Source organism: Carcharhinus amblyrhynchos, chromosome 23 (genome assembly GCF_965287045.1).
Source record: "Carcharhinus amblyrhynchos chromosome 23, sCarAmb.v2.hapA, whole genome shotgun sequence".
In the NCBI taxonomy this organism is placed as follows: domain Eukaryota; kingdom Metazoa; phylum Chordata; class Chondrichthyes; order Carcharhiniformes; family Carcharhinidae; genus Carcharhinus; species Carcharhinus amblyrhynchos.
Window position 1 is genome coordinate 20,023,087 of NC_137346.1, and position 22,230 is coordinate 20,045,316.

The 22,230-nt window shown below is 43.5% G+C and overlaps 1 protein-coding gene across 2 annotated transcripts in view; it reads left to right on the forward strand.

The window, feature by feature from the left end:
- Positions 1 to 22,230, forward strand: part of sez6b (seizure related 6 homolog b) — an 854,076-nt gene that overhangs the window by 376,880 nt on the left and 454,966 nt on the right. For both annotated transcript variants that reach the window (XM_080210324.1, XM_080210323.1), the window contains exon 2: positions 16,410 to 17,267. In XM_080210324.1, the coding sequence (XP_080066450.1) occupies positions 16,410 to 17,267 (858 nt within the window). The remainder of the gene's footprint in view (positions 1 to 16,409; positions 17,268 to 22,230) is intronic.

Sequence of the window (22,230 nt, forward strand, 5' to 3'; positions counted from 1 at the left end):
CGCTGCCAACGAACTTTAGAAATGAGATAACAAAGGCAGAATTACTCCAGGGGTACCAATAAGATATAAATCAGGAGCTGGCGCCCTTTGTGGAGAGATTTTTAATCAGCAGAAAGAAATGATTTTTTTAAATGAAGAAGAGGAGTAAAAGAGGCTGATCTTGATCTAAAAACATATGGACAAGGTAAAATTTTTAAAAATGAAGGACAGAGAACCTGTGCTGCAAAGCAACTCTGTACATATTTTATTCATTTTACACTGTTAAAAAGTTCTTTACGTAGAAACCAGAAGCAGCAGTAGGCCATTCAGCCCTTCGGGCCAGTGCCACCATTCATTATGGCTGATCATCAAATTCAATATCCTTCCCCTCCCACCTATATCCCTTGATCCCTTTAGCCCCAAGAGCTGTATCTAATTTCTTCTTTAAATCCCACAATGTTTTGGCCTCAGCTACGTCCTGTGCTAGTGAATTCCAAACATTCGCTACCCTCTGGGTGAAGAAATTTCATCTCGGTTCCAAAAGGTTTACCCCTTATCCTCGAGCTATGACCCCCAGGTTCTGGACTCCCCCCACCATTGGGGAACATTCTTTGTGAATCTACCCTGTCTAATCCTGTTGGAATTTTATAAGTTTCTATGAGATCCCCTCTCGCTCTTCTAAACGTCAGTAAATACAATCCTACCCAACTCAGTCTCCTCTCATGTGACAGAGCTTTAAGTTGAGCTGTAAAAACCATGAACGTTGGAAGCACATAACCAGTCGGTATTTGAAAGAAATAAGGGTCATAGCTTTCTCATGATGAATCATATATTAAATGTCTTTTCCAGATTAAACTGACCCGTCATGCTTACCCAATGACTTGTCGCTCAAAGTGCAGTTAATTTTAAAGAGTATTTAGCGAAGAAAACCAATTTACTCATTTGGTCCAGTAAGGAAGGAATTAGCTCAGATCATAGAGTGCAAAATGAGGATTTTTATGGCGAGATTGTTGCGTGATGTGGAGATGCCGGCATTGGACTGGGGTAAACACGGTAAGAAGTCTCACAACATCCGGTTTAAGTCCAACCAGTTTATTTGATATTAATCCCACAAGCTTTTGGAGACGGTGTTCCTTCGTCAGATGTGTGGAAGATCAGAACCTTCCCCAAACGTGACGAAGGAACACCGTTTCTGAAAGTTTGTGGGATTAGTATCAAATAGACTGGTTGGACTTAAACCTGGTGTGGTGAGACTTCTTACTGAGATTGTTGAAGTCAGGTGAGGAGAACAAAAGAGCACGAGGGCTAAATTTTAACAGTGCTAAAATAACAAGTGAAATTAGGATTTTAAAAAATTGGGGCAGGTGGAGAGTGGTGAAATGACATATAGTCCATGTCAACCCTACATACGAACACGCACCTTCTGCTCTTTCAACTCTTACCTGCTGTACTCCCTGAATGTTGGTGAGGGACAAGATGTGAGATGCCTTAAAGACGTCCTCCCTGAAACCTGCCACCTGCAGCAACCTCTCTTTACTCAGGCCAGGGTTTCAGTCACACTATTTCAAACCTCCTGCACTTTTCTAGAAAAGCCTTTCCAACTTTCCCACATGGACTCTTCCTTCAGTCGACTATCTCAATTTCTCCTTCTCAGTGTTCCCCTGTCCCCTTGTAAAACAGCTCAGTTATTCTCTTGCATGCATAGAATCATAGAAGCCCTGCAGTGCAGAAGAGGCCATTCGGCCCATCGAGTCTACAACAACTCTGTCAGTGTATCTTACCCAGGCCCTCTCCCCCCGCCCTAGTCCCGTAGCCCCGCACATTTCCCCAGGGCTAATTCATCTAATCTATACATCTCGGGACAATTTAGCATGGCCAATCCACCTAACCTGTATGTCTTTGGACTGTGGGAGGAAACTGGAGCACCTGCAGGAAACCCGCACAGACACAGGGAGAACGTGCAAACTCTAAACAGATGGTCACCCAAGCCTGGAATGAAACTCGGGTCCCTGGCGCTGTAAGACAACAGTGTTAACCACTGTGCCACCCCATGCAAGGTTCTGTATAAACACAAGTTGTTCTAACAGTAAAGGGGGTTGGGGGTGGGTGGGTACTATAAGAAGATCAAGGCAGGAATACTTTAGGCAAAGGACTGAGAAACTGGGCTTGTCTGCATCATGCACACACTCAGTTCCAAAGTGAATATAGCTGACAATGTATTGGTGCAGGCTGTAGTGAGTGGGTGGTAAATATCTGTTGGACATACGCAGAGCAGGCAGAATATGATGTCATTCAATGTAACACAGATTTAACACCAATGATGCCACATTGCAGCTCCACGCAACCAGCCAATGAATAGTGTGGCAAGAAGGATGTTCCTACACTTCCTTGCTCCATCAACTAATGCCCCAACTCTGACCAGATGCAGGGTGCCCCAATCCACACCACCCCATCCTGCCCACTGCAACATAAAACACCCACAAACAAAAAGTCACTCCCTCCCACTAGCTCTGATAGCCCCCCCTCCCCCAATCACTCCAAGCTGCATACACAGGAGGCAAAAGAGCCAAGATATGGGGAAGACAACAAACCACCCTTCAATCCAATACTCAACCATCAGCATCCGAATCAGGAAACTCCCAGGAATCTTCCACCCCAGTAGCCCATCTACAACCCCAGAAAAAGCCCATCCAGTAGACTTGCTCAGCAAAATGCCCAGCCAGGAAACCCCAAGGAAACTCTCCAACACATATACCACCTTGACATCCACCCCAACATCTGGGAACACAACAGAAGTCCCCCACCTAACAGCCCCTTTTCCCTAACATACACCACCTCAATAACCACCTAAAATACAGCAGGACCCAATTAACCACCACCCTGTTCCTCCAGGGGTCCCAACCAATACCTTTTTCCCCCCCACACAAATATACCCCTCTACCACCCCGCACAAGAAAAAACTAACATGAGTAATAAAAAAGGAAAAGGTCCAGGAGACAAGAAGCCAACAAGCCATGATATAAAAACAAGGCATCACAAGTTGCAAAAGTTTTAAAGCCAAAGTATATTTATTATTCATACAAGTAGGCTGACATTAACACTGCAATGAAGTTACTGTGAAAAACCCTAGTCGCCACATTCAGGCACTTGCTCGGGTACACTGAGGGAGAATTTAGCATGGCCAATGTGCCGAACCACCATACCACCCTGGATGTGAAGCGAATGTAAAGACATGAAGACAAGGGGGCATATCGTCTCTCTGTCCCACCCCAAAAACCATGTTGGTAAGAGATAACCAATCATTGGGTTAGCACGGTGGCATAGTTGTTAGCACTGCTACCTCACAGCGCCAGGGACCTGGGTTCGATTCCTGGCTCGGGTCACTGTCTATGCAGAGTTTGCACGTTCTCCCCTTGTCTGGTTTCCTTCCACAGTCCAAAACATGTGCTACTTAGGTGCATTGGCCATACTAAATTCTCCCTCAGTGTACTCGAAAAGGTGCTGGAGTGTGGTGACTAGGGATTTTCATTGCAGTGTTAATGTAAGCCTACTTGTGACACTAATAAATAAACTTTGAAAAACTTTGTAATCGCCACATCTTTTCACAGTGCCTATTTCAATCTTGGGCTTCTAGGAGATTTCAGCAGTGTTAATGCAAGGCACGTTACTGGAAGATTAGTTATGTAGATAAGGAAATATATAAAAGAAGTAGATAAATAATCCAATTTTGTGCTTACCTGGGGCTAGTTTATAATCAAAGGAAAAAATCCGAGGACAAAGAATAAGAATTGCTGACATTGCAAGACATATTAGAAGAAATCAAACATATTTTGGGGCTTCCCCAATGGGCACAGTTTTTAAGAAGGAATTGGGCCACAGGAGAATGGGATACACAAATGTGGACACTTTAAATGATTTATCGTTAACAGCAGTTTTGACTGTGGAATAATAATGCTTTCTTCCTGGCAGCTGGAGGGCAGATGATGCATCCAAGTTCATCGAGAAAATTAGAAACTATATAGAAGCAAATTAGAAAATAAATATCTGTAATGAAGTGGTCATTAAAAAAGAAATGGAGTTCGTGAATATTTATAATGCAACAGGACCGACCAGAAAGTATCCAAAAAGTGAAGCTAAAATGAGGAGGGATTGAATGAATTTTGCGCAGCTCATTAAAAGCAGTGGTTGTGAGAAAATTAGAAAGTAGTTACGGTCCCACTAAAAAAAATGTCAAAATTATCCAGAAAATTCCGGAACTGCTAGTTTGACGTTAGTCTGTTACTCAGGAGGGGATGTACCATATGATAACACTTAGAAAGATGAAAAGCGCTGGTTTGTAAATAGGTCAGGTAGGGGATGGGGAGTGTTTATAGTGTTGCACTCCAGATAGAACAGCTTCAGTTTATATTTACATAGTATTTTTAATATAAAACGCCCCAATGTGTTTCATAGGAGTGCTTTCAAAATATATTTGGCGCATAAGGTGATATTAGGGTAATTCATTCAAAGACTAGTCATAGAGTTAAGTTTTCAGGAGGACACAGTAAGAAGTCTCACAACATCAGGTTAAAGTCCAACAGGTTTATTTGGAATCATGATCTTTCGGAGCGCTGCCCCTTCATCAGATGAGTAGAGAGATAGGTTCACAAACACGGCATATATTGGCAAAGACACAATTGCAAGATAATTACAGATTGGAATGTGAGTCTTTACAGGTAATCAAGTCTTTACAGATACAGACAATGCGGGTGGAGAGGGGGATGATCACAGGTTAAAGAGGTGTGATTTGTCTCAAGACAGGACAGTTAGAGACTTTGCAAACCTAGGCAAGTTGTGGCAGTTACAGATAGTGTGACATGGACCCAAGCTCCCAGTTGAGACCATTCTCATGCGCGCAGAACTTGGTTATCAGTTCCTGCTCTGCGATTCTGCATTGTCATAGGTCTTGAAGGCTGTCTTGGAGAACGCTTACCTGATGACCAGACGCTGAATGCCCTTGACTGTTGAAGTGTTCCCCAACTAGAAGGGACCAGTCCTGCCTAGCGATTGTTGCGCAATTTCCGTTGATCCATTGTTGTAGTGTCTGTGTGGTCTTGCCGATGAACCAGGCCTTGGAAAATCCTTTCCAGTAGCGTATAAGATAGATAGTGTTGGCCAAGTCACATGAGTGTGTACTATGTACCTGGTGGATTGTGTTCTCACATTTGAGCTCGTGATTTGAGCTCCAAAAGCTCATGATTCCAAATAAACCTGTTGGACTTTAACCTGGTGTTGTGAATCTTCTTACTGTGCCCATCCCAGTCCAACGGCGGCATCTCCACCTCATTTTAAGGAGGAGAGAACCATGGGGATGTGGAAAGGGTTAGTGAGGAAATTCCAGAGCTTATAGTCTAGGCAGCTAAGAGGCAGTGACATAGTGATATTGTTGTTGAATGAGTAACCAACAGAGCCAGGCTAATACTCTGGGGACCCAGGTTTGACCACCCACCCTTCTCCAATTAAAGCCTTTAAATGGTTAGTTAAGGGCATTTCTCATCCAGTCTCAATTTTCAGGCTGGTGGGCAAATGACAGATCGGGGTAAGTAGAAGGACTTAACTGATGGGGAGGAGTTGGGGAGAGGGGCACTTCCATCGAGAGCCCCCCTTCCGTGGGGGACCCTTCTGTGGTGACCCTTCTCTGAAGACCCCCACCTCAGCTAGCTCCCCTCTCAATCCCCCAGTTGTCCCCTGTCCTATCCCTTGGGACTCGTACCACTTACCTAACCTCCATGTTCCGACACTTTCACCCAGGCATGTTGCTGCAATGCCTCTCGGATCATAGAAGCCTACAGTGCAGAAGGAGGCCATTCAGCCCATTGGGCCTGCACAGACAACAATCCTACCCTATCCCTGTAACCTCATGCATTTACCCTGCTAGTCCGCCTGACACTAAGGGGTGATTTAGCATGGCCAATCCACCTAACCTGCACATCCTTGGGCTGTGTGAGGAAATGGGAGCAACCAGAGGAAACCCATGCAGGCACAAGGAGAAGGTGCAAAACTCCACACAGACAGTCCCCTGAATTGAACGCTGCTCCCTGGTGCTGTGAGGCAGCAGTGCTAACCACTGTGCTGCCCCTATAGGCTCTGCAACTATAGAGCTGTCACCCAATCTGCTTGGCTGGTAGCTGTCCAGGACGGGGCCTCTGCCCCAGTGAGGACGGAAGTCCCTCCTGGTGCCAGTCGATGCTCTGTGAACAACACTTGAAGACTGGGTGCAGTGAAAAATCTGTTGCCGATTCACTGCGTACCATTCTACACTCCTGGTTTCACCCCGTCTGTACCTCGTAGTGTGCCCCAGTTAATGTTCCTTCTAGTGCAATATTTCACTAGTTATAATGTAAATGTGATTTGTTCCACTGCTTTGATTTCCCCAATCCCTGCATAATGTCCAACATTATACTGGAGAAAACAGTTCCTTTTAATTAACAGGATAAAATGTACCAACAATATATGCCTCTAGCATCATGTACAGTGAAAGTAGATGAGCACAAACATGCTTGTTTCCTTTCCAACATAGTCCAAGGTGATACAGTCATTTCTTTTTTTGATCAACATTATAATTCTAAAGACTCCGCAGTGTTACTTCACAGCACAGACGGAATGGGCTGAATGGCTGCAATTTTTTTTTATCATAATCTACATTGCTTAACTCCCTTCTGTTTTGCAAGGATCGAGTATTCCCTTGTGCCGGAACAGAAAAGCTGAACAGGCACATCTGTCCATATGCAAGCTTGGCCAAATTCACAGCATGGCCTGTTTATATCAATCACGTTAATACTCATGACTTACCTTTTTGTAGTGTTCTTGGTGAAAGCTCTTGCTTTATCCTGAGTTTTTCTTGTGTCTGTTCCATTTGCGGCACTCTATTAACCTCCCCACAAATCAATTGATTGCTTCATTACTTTGAGATGTTTGCCCATTCCTTTGAGATGTTTGCCCATTCCTTAATGATAGTCTGCTTAAACACTTTGAGTAAAAACATCATCACCAAAGTGATATTTGCTTGCTTGCAGCATCAGGTAGATTTACCCTCCATCTTGCGAATTTGCTCAGGTCGTGAAGGTATCCACCAGAATTTGCAAGATTGGCGAGAAATCACCTGAATTGCATGGGTCACTTTAGACATAACCCTGGCACGGTGGCACAGTGGTTAGCACTGCTGCCTCCCAGCTCCAGGGACCCGGGTTTGATTCCCGGCTTGGGTCACAGTTTGTGCGGAGTTTGCATGTCCTCCCCGTGTCTGTGTGGGTTTCCTCCGGGTGCTCTGGTTTCCTCCTACAGTCCAAAATGCGCGGGTTAGGTTGATTGGCCATGTTAAATTGCCCCTGAGTATCCAGGAATGCGTAGGTTCACAGGATAAATATGTGGGGTTGTGGGGATAGAGCTTGGGGTGGGATTGTTGTCGGTGCAGACTCGATGGGCTGAATGGCCTCCTTCCCCACTATAGGGATTCTACGATGATTGCTGCAAAGTTTTAATTCCCCCCCACCATCTTCGGGGGACCAATTTAACCGGCATTGAGAAAATACTTTTTGAAATTCTTTCTGTCTGTCCTGGAGTGCATTTGGCTACCTTTGACCCTGCGGAACCACATCCTTCTGGTGGATGCTGATGCCACTGAGAATTTCTTTTATTCGTTCGTGGGACATAGGAGTTGCTGGCTGGCCAACATTTATTGCCCATCCCTAGTTGCCCAAGGGCAGTTGAGAGTCAACCACATTGCTGTGGCTCTGGGGTCACATGTAGGCCAGACCAGGTAAGGAAGGCTGACTTCCTATCCTTAAGGACATTAGCGAACCAGATAGGTTTTACTGGCATTTGCCAATGGTTTCATGGTCATCAGTAGATTCTTAATTCCAGATTTATCTTTATTGAATTCAAACTCCACTGTTTGCTGTGGCGGGATTCGAATCCGAGTCCCCGGAACAGTACCTGAGTTTCTGGATTATTAATCTAGTGGTAATATCAGTAGGCCATTGCCTAATGGTAATTGCTGCTATTTAAACCCCAGGTCCTGACTGAGGCGTGGAAACTGGAGATCCTGGCTTGAGGATTCCAGCAATCGGCCCCTCCTCAGTCCATCATTTGAAAATGGGAGCTAAAAGTTTCTCTTTCACTCCCAGAAATCCTGGAAAACTATCCTTCCCATCAATATCCCATTCATCTCCCACTGGAGTCATATAGGAGAGCAATAGAAAAACTAATGAATTTTAGGAGTCACATGCTAAAAATGCAATTGAATGGTTGCTACTCTCATTGCAGTAATTCTTCTTTCCTTCCTGCCACAATATTTCAAAGACATTTATTTTTGGCCTGTCATAAAAGCAATTAAATTCTTCCTGCAATATTTGAATAATCACTCCTGCAGATGCAACAGTCCAGCTATGATCCCTCTGTTACTCAGAGACCTGCCACGCTAACTGGAGGCATAGAGATTTTTTACAGCACTTAAGCTTCAGCATGCAGTTGAGAGTCTGAAAGAGAAGAGTGAACACCCAGATCAATCTGCAAGTAATGAAGATAGTTATTACATGCTCCGCATAATGAGGAAGCTGATGAATGGGTCCACGGTTGACAGATTGGTTTCAATTGGCAATGCAACTATCCCAAAATTTGTGACGATATTAGAAGTTGGGGAGAAAAACGTTAGTCATGTATTTTCTTCCATCAAGACCATCTGTTTTCTACTTTGTAACTGTCTATTTTTTTGCTAAATTAGTTACTGCATTTTATTTACGGTGGAAAAATTGTTGTGGATTTAAAATGTGGTAATCTATTAATTTGGGTAGAAGGGTGTGGTGATTGTCCCTTTAAGGGCAACACAGCAGAGTAAGGTTCACCCAGGCCAGACGACCCTTACCCTGCTGTGTTGCTGGGTGACTCTAACACTGCTGTGTTCCTGAGTGACCTTTCCTCTGCTGTGTTGGCCCTGAAGGCACAACCACCACAAAGCAATGGTATCTTCAGTTCTCTTAATTTTGAAATTCTGAAAGCAATTTATTAAAGTAATTATAAGAACTCAGACCAGGAGGAGACAATTCAGCCCTTTGAGCCTGCTTATCTCATTTTGGCCTCATCTCCCCCTTCCTGCCCGTTCCCTGTAACCCTTCATCCCACTAAAAACCTATCTATCCCCTCAAATTTGTTTTGTGATCTGGAGTCCACTACATTCTAGGGTAGAGTATTCCACAGATTCACAACCCTTTGAGTGATGTAGCTGGGGTGGCACAGTGGCTTGTACTGCTCCCTCACAACGCCAGGGACCAGGGTTCGATTCCAGCCTTGGGTGACAGTCTATGTGGGGCTTGCAAGTTCTCCCTGAGCATTTCCTCCGAGTGCTTTGGTTTCCTCCCACAGTCCAAAGATGCACAGGTTAGTTGGATTGGCCATGCTAAATTGTCCCTTAATGTCCAAAGATGTGTAGGTTAGGGAGATTAGCCATGGTAAATGTGTGTGGTTATGAAGATAGGGCAGGAAGGATAAGCCTGGTTTAGTTGCTCTGTCGGAGAGTCAGTGTAGACTCAATGGACTATCCAACAAGGCAAAGCATCTGCTCTAAGTCTCCCTATCAATTCCTTTTAGCATCTTAAATGCCTCAATTAAATCTCCTCTCATTCTTCTAAACTCCAGTAACTATAGTCCTAAACTTCTCAACCTCTTTTTGTAAAGTAAGTCCTTCATCCCTGGAATCAATTTAGAGAACCTTCTCTGAACGGCCTCTAATGCAATTACATCCTTCCATGAGTAAGGAGACCAGAACTGTGCACAGTACTCCAGATGTGGTCTCACCAAGGCCCTACACAAATGAAATAACACTTCCATATTTTTATACCCTATTCCATTCACAATGAATGCCAAAATTCAATTTACCTTCCTTAATACCTGCTACACCTGCATACAATTAAACTAGAGAAACGTTTATTGTTCTTAAAATCAGATTTGTAAATTGTAGTGATGGATTTTTATCTCATACTTTTAAATGGTAGCAGTTTCCCTTTCTCAGATACTGCCTGCTCTCTGTGTGAAATGGGAACACAGATACAGAGGAGATGCGTCTTCACTGGTGCTGGTGGTGGCTGAGGCGGGGAATGGGGCAAATAATGTACCTTCCTGTTTTTAAATTAGTTTAAAGTTTATTTATTAGTTACAAGTAAGGCTTATATTAACACTGCAGTGAAGTTACTGTGAAATTCCCCTAGTCACCACACTCTGGCATCTGTTCGGGTCAATGCACCTAACCAGCACATCTATCAGATTGTGGGAGGAAACCAGAGCATTCGGACGAAACCCATGCAGACTCGGGGAAAATGTGCAAACTCCACACAGACAGTGACCCAAGTTGGGAATTGAACCCAGGTCCTTGGCACTGTAAGGCAGCAGTGTTAACCACTGACGCCTGTGAGATTTAATTTCTGCCCGAATTACAAACCTTGAAAGCAAGGCGGCAGGGCAGAAATGTATTCTTCAAAAGCTGCAGCTGCAGGAGGAGGGAGACTTGCATCTGAAGTTAGCTGACAATGTTTGATATAAAGTGGCAAAAATGTTCAATTTGCGACCTCATTCTAATTGAATCTGAAACGTATCTAGAAGTTGAACTCTTGATTGAAATATTGGGGAACAGCACTGCAGTGCACAGAGAGACGGGTCAGAAAGACTAAACATAGGTAATTTTGTAAAGCATTTGAGCAGCAACGGTGCTGAGTGCATTTTTTAATGACTAAAAGCTCTCCTTCTATTGACATAATACTAACACCTACTATACCTGCGGTAGGATTACGTCACAGTAATTCAATTCTGGAAAATATCAAAGGCATTGGAGATAGATGCCTTACATTTTAATCATTGAATTATGCAATTAGACATTTTCAGTGTGACATTTTACCCTTTTAGCATCCTTGTGTAACAAGTGTGACCTTTTGCAACACAAGAAGAGCGAAGACTCCTGGAACATTCATATCAATCGATTAAGTACAGTTTAATGGCCGCAGTTTTGAAGTAATTGATAGCACGTCAATCATTCCAAGTTGGGAAATTCCACATAAAAAGTAAACCTATCTGCACCTGCGCTGATAACATTTGGTGTGACAGCATGAGATCTGGATTTTAATCTTGCAGTTAGACCGAGGGGCTGATCTTATATTGCTGCCCATTGGCTGTTTCCAGTTAACTAAAATGATAAACCTTAGCAGTGATGACATCGTCAACATTTTACACAACGGTTATATTCGCTTATTGGTGCAAATATTACATGGCAGCACAGTAGTTAGCACTGCTGTCCCACAGCACCAGGGACCCAGGTTCAGTGCGGGTCACTGTCTGTGTGGAGTTTGCATTTTTTTTTCCCCGTGTCTGTGTGGGTTTCCTCCGGGCGCTCCAATTTCCTCCCACAGTTCAAAGATATGTGGGTTAGGTTGACTGACCGTGCTAAATTAACTCTAGTGAGAGGAGGATTAGCAGGGTAAATGTATGGGGATATCGGGATAGGGCCTGTGCGGGATTACAGTCAGCACAGACTTGATGGAGTTTGTGATTGGGTTGAAAGAGGAATTAAAAGTGGGCAATTAATGCTGAGCCATGCCATATCCCATGAATGATTAAAGAAATAACAATTGACCAAACCACCCTATGGTGTTTATATTCCACTCAGGTCTCCTCCCATTCCCATCTGCTTTATCTCAACATTCCAGCATATATTCCTATCCCCTTTCTAGACATCTAGTTCCTTTTTCATAGAATTATAGAATCCCTGCAGTACAGACGGGGGCTATTTGGCCCATTGAGCCTGTTTTGAAAGCATCTAAGCTATTATCCATGACAATTTCCATGGTAAAAAGGCGCATTTTCTAACTTTTTCTGACTAAAGACATTTTTCCCTATTTTCCCATTGAATTCATTGCTGACCATAAAAATCATCCATCAACTCAAAGTAAATAACGACACTTTAATAGGATGAGACTGTACATTGTTCAAAACTTCATCATTAATGTGTTTTGGAAAGCCTTGTTCTGTTTTAAGTTATTGACTTATTATTGTCACAAGTAAGCTTACATCAACACTGCAAGGAAGTTACTGTGAAAATCCCCTAGTCGCCACATTCCAGCGCCTGTTCAGGTATACTGAGGGAGAATTTAGCACGGCCAATGCACCTAACCTGTGCATTCTTTGGACTGTGGAAGGAAACCAGAGCATCTGGAGAAAACACGTGCAGATACGGGGAGAACATGCAGATTCTGCACAGACAGTGACCCAAGCCAGGAATCGAACCTGGGTCCTTGGTGCTGTGAGGCAGCAGTGCTAACCACTGTGCTGCCGCCACCCCCATTAACTGGTTGTCAACCATGGCTTATTTCTTTAGTCGCCATGTTTTATCATTTTACTATGAGCATTGTTGTGTTTTACAGGTAAGAACAACCTGAGATTATAAATGTACACTTGGGCTGGAGTGTTGTGTAACTTGTCCTAATAGCTAACACCCAAATGGAGTGTAACCAGGAATTGTCATTGGAATAAATTAAGTTATGGTACTTCTTATCACTCTCATTCGCTGTTTTTTCAATTGCATTTCTTTCGCAGTGAACCGCAGTGCTTCATTTATTTTAAAGCCTTATTAAACTACAACTACTTTTAGTGATTCATGCATCCGTGCTCTTGGATTCCTCTGTTACCTCTACCCCATTTGGGATTGAGGATCCAGGCTGGCATTTTATCGGAACTCTAGAGGGATGTTGCAATGATGCCATCATAAGCCACTTGGAATGAGAATTTAAACTGAGCCTCTAATTATTCAGTCAAAGAATAAATCCAATCAGCAATTCAGTAGGAGTGCCTTCATCCAGGGAATAATTGGAATGAGGGACTTGCTCTTACATGGGGTGGTTGAGGCAACCGTCAAAGTTACATTTATAGTGATGCTAGTAAAGTATATTGAGGAGAAAATAATAAAAGGTTTCTTGATGGAGTTAGATCAGAAGGCCCAAATGGGAAGTGGTTTGTTAGGGGCATAAACACCAACATGTCCCTGCTGGGTCAAATTATTTCTCTGCTTTAAATACTTTGCAAGTTATGGATTCATAGAATCATAGAATTCCTGCAGTGCAGAAAGAGGCCATTTGGCCCATTGAATCTACACCGACTCTCTGAAAGAGCATTCTGCCCAGAGCCCTCTCCTCTGCCCTAGCCCTGTAACCCCATGCATTTACCATGGTCAATCTACCTAACCTACACATCTTCGGATTGCACGGGGCAATTTAGCATGCCTGATCTGTTATGTATGTTGAGAGCGTAGACCCTTTAAGGGAATGGGTCAGGTGACCCTAGGTGTGAGATGATCTGCCCAGGAGTCACCCCGAGAGGGTAGTTGTCATTTGGAGTGTGGAGCGAATAGGGCCTACAATAAATATCTGTGATCCCTGATGCCTGCCTGTGGAGTGAGTTCTTTGCGGATGCTCCTCAGTGGTAAAGAATTTAACATAATCCATGTCCCATGGACTTTTGAAGAATAAATCTATACAAAGATACATATGAATTAGGAGCAGGGGCTGGCTATTTGGTGCAGCAAGCCTGCTCTGCTATTCAACATAACAATAGATCTAATTGTGACCTTAACTTCACATTGATACCATGACGCCCTTTGTTAGTCAATAATCTGTCTCTGCCTTAAAATATTCAGTGATCTTATCCTGACTGCTCTCTGGGAAAGAGTTCTAAAAACTCATGACTCTCGGAGAGAAAGAACTTCTCCTCGTCTCTGTTTTAAATGGGAGACCCATTATTTTTAAATTAGGCCCCCTGGTTCTAGTCTGTCCCCCCCAAGGGGAAACACCCTCTCAGCATCGACCCTGTCAAGTTCCCTCCTGGGATCATGTATGTTTCAATCAGATCACCTCTCAATCTTCTGAACTCAAATGGATTCAATCTCAGCCTGTCCAACATTCCTCATAAGATAGCACACCTCCCACCTCCCCCCCCCCCCTCCCAGGCCACCCCCCCACTCCTCTATCCCAGGTATCAGTGAACCTTCTCTGAGCTGCATAACTTTTCTTAAATAAGGAGACCAAGACTGTACATAATACTCAAGATGTGGTATGTACAAATGTGGCTACTATATAATATAGTACTATATATTGTGTAGGGTGGTGGTCCCTTTAAGAACTCAGATCTGACTATCGGTAACAACCATTGGCTTCCAGTAAATGAAGGTTGCTGGGAGATGAACAATGGAGAAAAGAAAAAAGAATTTTTTTCATGGGCGGCACGGTAGCACAGTGGTTAGCACGGCTGCTTCACAGCTCCAGGGACCTGGGTTCAATTCCCAGCTCGGGTCACTGTCTGAGTGGAGTTTGCACATTCTCCTCATGTCTGTGTGGGTTTCCTCTGGGTGCTCCGGTTTCCTCCCACAGTCCAAAGATGTGCAGGTTAGGTTGATTGGCCATGCTGAAATTGTCCCTTAGTGTCCTGGGATGCGTAGGTTAGAGGGTAAAATATGTAGGGATATGGGTGTAGGGCCTGGGTAGGATTATGGTCGGTGCAGACTCGATGGGCCAAAGGGCCTCTTTCTGCACTGTAGCGTTCTATGATTCTATGAATTGACAATTATAGGGGTGAGCAGGTTTCCAAAGGTGGTTCACTGTTTGAAGAGTTTAGTTTCAAAGTTTAGAACAAGCTGGATTGATGAGTATATTTCTGGCAGCAGAATTCAGTTGAAATTCTGGGTACTGGCTAAATGAGTTAAAAGTTAGCTGAAGGACTCTAAATAACAGTGGTTAGCACTGCTGCCTCCCAGCACCAGGGACTTGGGTTCAATTCCCAGCCTTGAGTCAGTGTCTGTGCGGAGTCTGCACGTTCTCCCCGCGTCCGTGTGGATTTCCTTAGGGTGCTCCGGTTTCCTCCCACAGAGCGAGGGACATGCTGGTTAGATGCATTGGCCATGCTAAATTCTCCCTCAGTGTACCCGAACAGGCGCCGGAGTGTGGCGACTAAGGGACATTCACAATAACTTCATTGCAGTGTGAATGTAAACATAGTTGTAACAATAATAAATAAACTTAAAAAAATTAGCAACAGAATTTTAAAAATAAAAACAGGTCTACTGTGATATTTGGAAAAGCTGTGGAAATTGCGGAAGAAAGGAGTTTTGTGGAAATGTTGCACGTATGGTTTTAAGTCCACATTTAATACAGGAACTGCAGGCAGGAACATGAACCTGAATATATTCATTCACCATATTGCTACCAGGGCATGATCCTCGCTTTTTGCAATCAAGAATTATGAGTGCAGCATTCTAATTGTAGCATGATTGCTTACAACATGAATTGGGTTTCCAGTAGATGTGAAGATTAACTTGGGAACTGTAACATCCATCAAGGTGAAAAATACCCCGTTTTGAAAAGAGAACGCTTTAGTCAACTATGCTACGCAGCGCATGAATTTTAAATAATGTTTTAGTTTTAATATACGCCTGTAACGATGTTATGAATCTGAAATTGGACTATTAATTATTAGTTACGACGCATTGGGCGGAATTTTACAGCTTCGTTTGTCCCGAAACCGTAAAATCCCACAGACCATTCCATCGGTTGCCTCCTCGCCCACTCCGATTCCCGTGGCAGGCGGAATGGTAAAATGCTGGCCATAATGACATTGATCAGAGCCATGTGCCAGTGATATTGGAATCCCCAAAGGATTAAATCAGAAAAACCTGTTCCTATCATGTCAAATGTATTTACAGAATGATGTGATTTCAGTTGAGTTAGAGCGATAACTGTCAGAAGGGGGATTGAGCTGCATAGAAGTATTTGCATTGCTACTTATTTCAGCACAGGAACCCGAAGGAATAAATTTTGATGTATGGTAGGTTGATAAAGAGGAGTTGGAATTTGTATTTATATTCAGCCAATGAATTATGCTCGGAAGTTTAGAAGGATGAGGAGTGATCTCAGTGAAACTTACGAAATACTGAAAGGCCTGGATAGGGTGGATGTGGGAAAGATGCTTTCGTTAGTAGGAGAGACCAGGATTTGAGGGCATAGCCTCAGAGTAAAGGGATGACTCTTCAGAACCAAGGTGTGGGGGAATTTCTTCAGCCCCAGGGTGGTGAATTTGTGGAATTCATCGCCACAGAAAGCTGTGAAGACCAGGTCAACGAGTGTGTTTAAGACAGAGATATATAGGTTCTTGATTGGTAAGGGGATCAATGGCTATGGGGAAAAGGTGGGAGAATGGGATTGAGAAACTATGATTGAATGGCAGAGCAGGCTCGATGGGCTGAATGGCCTAATTCTGCTTCTATATCTTATGGTCTGACGGTCTAAATACAGTCACTGTTGTTCTGAAGTCAAACCTGTATTCCTCCTCATGATCCTCATGTTCTTGTTGTTTTGCTTTTATAGACCTGCCCAAAGATCTGAATATCGTAAGTGGGAAAGGAAAGAGCAATGGCGAGACAGAAATTGGATGGACAACTGCTACAACCACTGATCCAGAGGCTGAATTTCACTTTGTCAGTACAACGCCTAGTGTCAACATCAACAACCATCACCCATTGCTTGAAGAAATCATACATGAGTCTTTGCTGAAGAAAGATTTCCTTGGTCAGGAACCATTTTTTACCAGTAAAATGGGGATGAGAATCGGTCCTACCTTGCCTGCTACCCAGTCACAGAAACCTCAGGATCCCTTGGTTAACCAGGTAGTCACCAGTGACACTCCAGGTTTTTCTGACATTACCACCACTACAATGGCTTCAACCTCTCCAATGACAACTGTGGGCATGACTGCTTCTTTGGCGACCGATGCTGCTCCTTTGGCTGACAATGCTGGTACAACACAAGGAGGAGAAACCCCTCCGATGGTGCGAATGGCCACCACCACAGACTCTCTAACAACGCCTGTCATGAGCACAGCGACACCTGAGATTCCAGGCACCACATTCCAAAATAGCAATACTGCATTTGTTCAGACTGAACCCGATAGCCCCTCCATTACAACAGGAGCCCCTCAGAGCGATTCCAATGTCTTTCATCACTTCGGCCACCAAGGGGCAGCTACTGTGGTGACCAGCGATACTCCGACAGCCGTTACCACAACAGTTGGAGCAGGCAAGCATCAAATGCGAGGACCAAGTTCTGAGCGACATGATAACGTTGCTGTGGAACCAACCGTCACATCAGCAGCTAGCGAGATAGATGAGGAAACTACGACTACGACCATCATTACCACAACTATAATTACAACTGTCCAGACACCAGGTACTGAATTAGCTTTTTTACAAGGGGAGGATTAGAGTATTGCAGTAGGGTGTTTCTTTGCATCAGTTTTGTTTATAGAATAGGATACCTACAGTGTGGAAGGAGGCCATTTGGCCCATTGAGTCTATACCAACTTTTAGACAGAGCGTCCCACCCAGGCCCTATCCCCAAAGCCCCATGTATTTACCCTGCTAAATCTCCTAACCTGCAGATCTGTGGACACTAAAGGGAAGTTTAGCACGGCCAATATACCTAACCCGCACATCTTTGGAGTGTGGGAAGAAACCAGAGTACCGAATAAAACCCACGCAGAAACGTGGAGGATGTGCCATCTCCACACAGACAGTGACCCAAGGCTGGAATTGAACCCAGGTCCCTGGCGTTGTGAGGCAGCAGTGCTAACCACTGTGATGCCGTTCTTACCCAACAGCCTTCCATGCCAAAAGAGAAAATGCTGGAAAATCCCAGCAGGTCTGGCAACATCTGTAAGGAGGGAAAAGACTTTTCGAGTCCAGATGACCCTTTGTCAAAGCCTTCCATGCCCCGTCCTCGATCTGACTGTTGAATGTCAAAGTCAACGGCAAGTCAGGGTCCCTACAAGTGATCTGAATCTAGCCACACCAACCTATCCTATTTGCTGGGGAAGTTGCTTGGATCATCAGTACTGCTACCAAATTACAAGATAAAAATACAGGACTGTTGTTACTATTCTAATAAAACCACTGTACTACAAGAAGGTCTACTAAAATGTAGGTAGTGCCATAGCGCTGAATATCAGTTGGTCATTGTATCCCTCAATCAGGTCTCAGTTCAAGTTGGTGTAATTTGGCACCAAAGAGCTCATTTTTTGACTGACCAAGAATAAATTACAAGCCAGGTTGGCTAGCCCAATCGCCTTGAATTCGGGAACATGTGAAATGCTTGATGAAAAAAAGGTCAAGGTTTGCCGAGATTGCTTTCTATCACACGATACAGTGATACTGCGAGTTGTTGCCTAACCGCAGCAATCAATCTCCACAACAGACCCTGAGGGAATTACATAAAGACAGAAAAATCCAATTTCAAGCAATTCCATTCTATTTGGATTTTCAGAACGGGGTTATTGTTTTTCATACATTTTTCTCCAGTACAAGGGTACCAAAAAAAAATGTTCCTTTAGCACACACGGTACACGTATGATGCCATTTGTGTGGGATCAGTGTGTGATTCTGTCCTCATTTGCATTTTCAGAAGTTCCCAGTGCAAAGATTCGAATCTGCCCAAGTTGGACGTGTAATTCACTATAAAACTGGTTTGAACTGTGCTTGGGGACAAAAGCTACTTTGTGGGTTTAAACCCGCTGAACAAAATGATATTTGGAGTGGCTCAATTCTGACCGATTCAATTGTCCATTTTGATGGAATTCCTGGAATAATTCCCAGAATATTCTGTTAATTTGGCCAGTTTGTCAAGCAAATATATCAATAAGATTTTTCTTCAGTTAATTCGGACAGCTTTCAACTCACCATTTTGATGTGTGACCAAAGTAGGTTCGATTAAAAATTCTCTGCTAGTCAAAGTCGGACCTGGCACAAAGGAAGATGGTCATGGTTGTTGGAAATCAATCTTCTCAACTCTAGGGCATCACTGCAGGAGTACCTTAGTGTAGTGTCCTCAGTCCAACCATCTCCAACTGTTTCTTCAATGATCTTCCTTCCATCATAAGACATGGGACAGTGAGTAAATTTAAGGAGGAGTTTTTATTTGGTAATGGGGTGGAGGGTTATGGGGAGAAGGCAGGAAAATGGGAATGAGGAGCATATCAGCAATGATCAAATGGCAGAGCAGATTCGATGGGCTGAATGGCCTAATTCTGCTCCTACATCTTATGAACTTATAAGATCAGAAGCGGGGATGTTTACTAATGATTGCACAATTTTCAGCACCATTTACGACCCCTGAAACAGTTCATGTCCAACACAGCTCCAGAGAGCTGGGTTTGATTCCTAGCTTGAGTCACTGTCTGTGTGGAGTTTGCACATTCTCCCTGTGTCTGCATGGGTTTCCTCCGGGTGCTCCGGTTTCCTCCCACAGTCCAAAGATGTGCAGGTTAGGTTGATTGGCCATGCTAAATTACTCCTTAGTGTCCCTGGATGTGTAGGTGAGAGGGATTAGCAGGGTAAATATGTAGGATTTCGGGGATAGGGCCTGGTTGGATTGTTGTTGGTGCAGACTGGATGGGCTGAATGGCCTCCTGCACTGTAGGGTTTCTATGGTTCTATGAAAGGTAGCTGGGAAATATGTAGTCTTGGGCTGACAAGCGGCAAATAACATTTCTATTGCACGTGTGCCAGGTAATGACGATCTTCAAAGAAGAGGAATTTAGGGGATTTTCACAGTAACTTCATTGCAGAGTTAATCTTATGACACTAATAAATAACTTTAAACCTTGGGCCATCTCAGAGCACTTACTCACAAGATCTGAACACAGTGTACGGGCCAAACACGGGCAAATGGGACTAGTTTAGTGGTTAAACAAAAGGGCAGCATGGACAAGTTGGGCTGAAGAGCCCATGACTTTAAGATTCTATGACTGTGGATGTCATGGGATTTTGTCTACTCGAGTAAGCCATGGCTTCTGCTGGAGGCAAAAAAAACAGATTTAATCACTGTCTAGCAAATTAATTAAAATGTAATTCAGTACAATTTAAAAATATGCCCATGTACAGGAACGATCAGTAGATAAGTGCCCTCATTGCACTCTCAAAGCCCCAGAAAAAAATCAAAGGTCTTCCTATAAAACGGGACAATATCTCACAGCATATTTTGTGGTCGTTCTCCATCCCTAAACCCCAGTAAACAACATAAGCAATAAAATGGGAGCTCCTTTTGAAGGAATTATTTCCATTTGTTTAAGTATATTTCCCTGAACGTTTAATATGGTCCCCGGTGTTTGTGACCTGCTGTTCAGCTTTTGCAAATTGTGATTCATGCAACTTCTCCAGCTGTTCCAAAGGCTTTTAATGTTGTGAAATAATAAGGATGCTGTTCATGTGTGACTCCCTGCCCCTTGCCACACATATATTTCATTGAATATAGTGCACTGAAGCTGTAACGCAGGGTTAATAATGAATAAAAGCAAAGCCTCTGTACTAGATGAACATATAATTAAAACACATGATAAACTGAATACCTCACTTTTCTATTTATTCTTTCACAGAATGTGGGTATTGATGGAAAGATCAGCATTTATTGCCCATTGCAGATTGCAATTGAGAAGATGATGCCCTGGTGACTTACTAGGCCATTTCACTAGGTGGTTAAAAGTCAGCCACATTACGGCCGTACTCAATGGACTTTAGAAGAATGAGAGGCAACCTTACTGAGATGTATAGGATTCTCGGGGCAGTGTAGATGCAGATAGGTTGTTTTCCCCCTAGTGGCAGAGTCTGGGACCAGAGGGCACAATCTTAGCATAAGGGATCATCCATTTTTGATCGAGGTAAGGTGGAATTTCTTCTTCAGAGGGCAGTGAATCTGTGGAATTATTTACCACAGAAGCTGGGTCATTAAGTATGTTCAGGCAGATTTTTAATCAGGAAGGGAGTCAAGGGTCATGGGGATAGGGCGGGAAGGTGGAGTTGAGGATTATCATATCAGATCAGTCACAATCTCATTGAATAATAGGAAAGACTTGATGGGCTGAATGGCCTACTTCCAATTCTACATCGTGTAGTCTTATTGCTGTGGATTTGGAGTCTTTTTTTCTCCCAAAGATATACCGTATTCATAAAATCTGTAAAAGTACATGACAAAACATTTCAAATAGAAAGTGCTGTAAAATTCAGCTTTTCTCCACTGAGCATGTTGCACTCTGAGGTGTCTCAGTACAATTGAAATACATGTGATATTTACTTTCTGCATTCAATATCAAGCACATAACTTGAGAATTTGACACGGTTTTCAATCCTTCAGTGTACTATACCGAGAGTCTGGAGTCACATATAGAACAGGTGAGGGGAGGCATTGGCCTAGTGGTATTGTCGCAAGACTTTTAATCCAGAAACTCAGCTAATTTTCTGAGGACCCGGGTTCAAATCCCACCACGGCAGATGGTGAAATTTGAATTCAATTTTTAATAGTCTAGAATTAAGAATCTAGTGATAACCATTGTTATCAGTCGGAAAAACCCATCTGATTCACTAATGTCCTTTAGGGAAGGAAATCTGCTGTCCTTATCTGGTCTGGCCCACGTGGAACTCCAAAGCCACAGCAATGTGGTTGACTCTCAATTGCCCTCCAGGGGTAACGAGGGATGGGCAATAAATGCTGGTTAGCCATGAATGAATAAAAGAAAATGTAAGGTCAGTAGGTTTCCTTCCCTAAAGAACATTATTGTTGAACTATTTGCATTTTTACAATGATCCAACAATTTCATGGGTGCCATTGCTGACTCTAGCATGTTATTCCAGATTTATCTGATTGACTAAGAAGAGTTGGGAATGTAGCCCAGTCCATCACGCAAACCAACCTCCCATCCATTGACTCCGTCTACACTTCCTGCTGCCTCAGGAAAGCAGCTAGCATGATCAAGGACCCCATGCACCCTGGACATACTCTCTTCCACCTGCTTCCATTGAGAAAAAGATACAAAAATTTGAGATCACGTACCAACCGACTCAAGAACAGCTTTTTCCCTGCTGCCATCAGACTTTTGATAGAACCACCATATATTAAGTTGATCTTTCTCTACACCCTAGCTATGACTGTAACACTATATTCTGCACCCTCCCCTATACTCTGTGAACAGTATGCCTTGTCTATATGCAGCACAAGAAACAATACTTTTCACTTTATCCCGATACATGTGACAATAATAAATCAAATCAAATCAAGGTAATTACCCATAGGGCGGGATTTTCCAGCCACACTCGCCCCAGGACTGGAAAATCATGCCTGAGGTCAATGGTCCTTTGCATGGTCC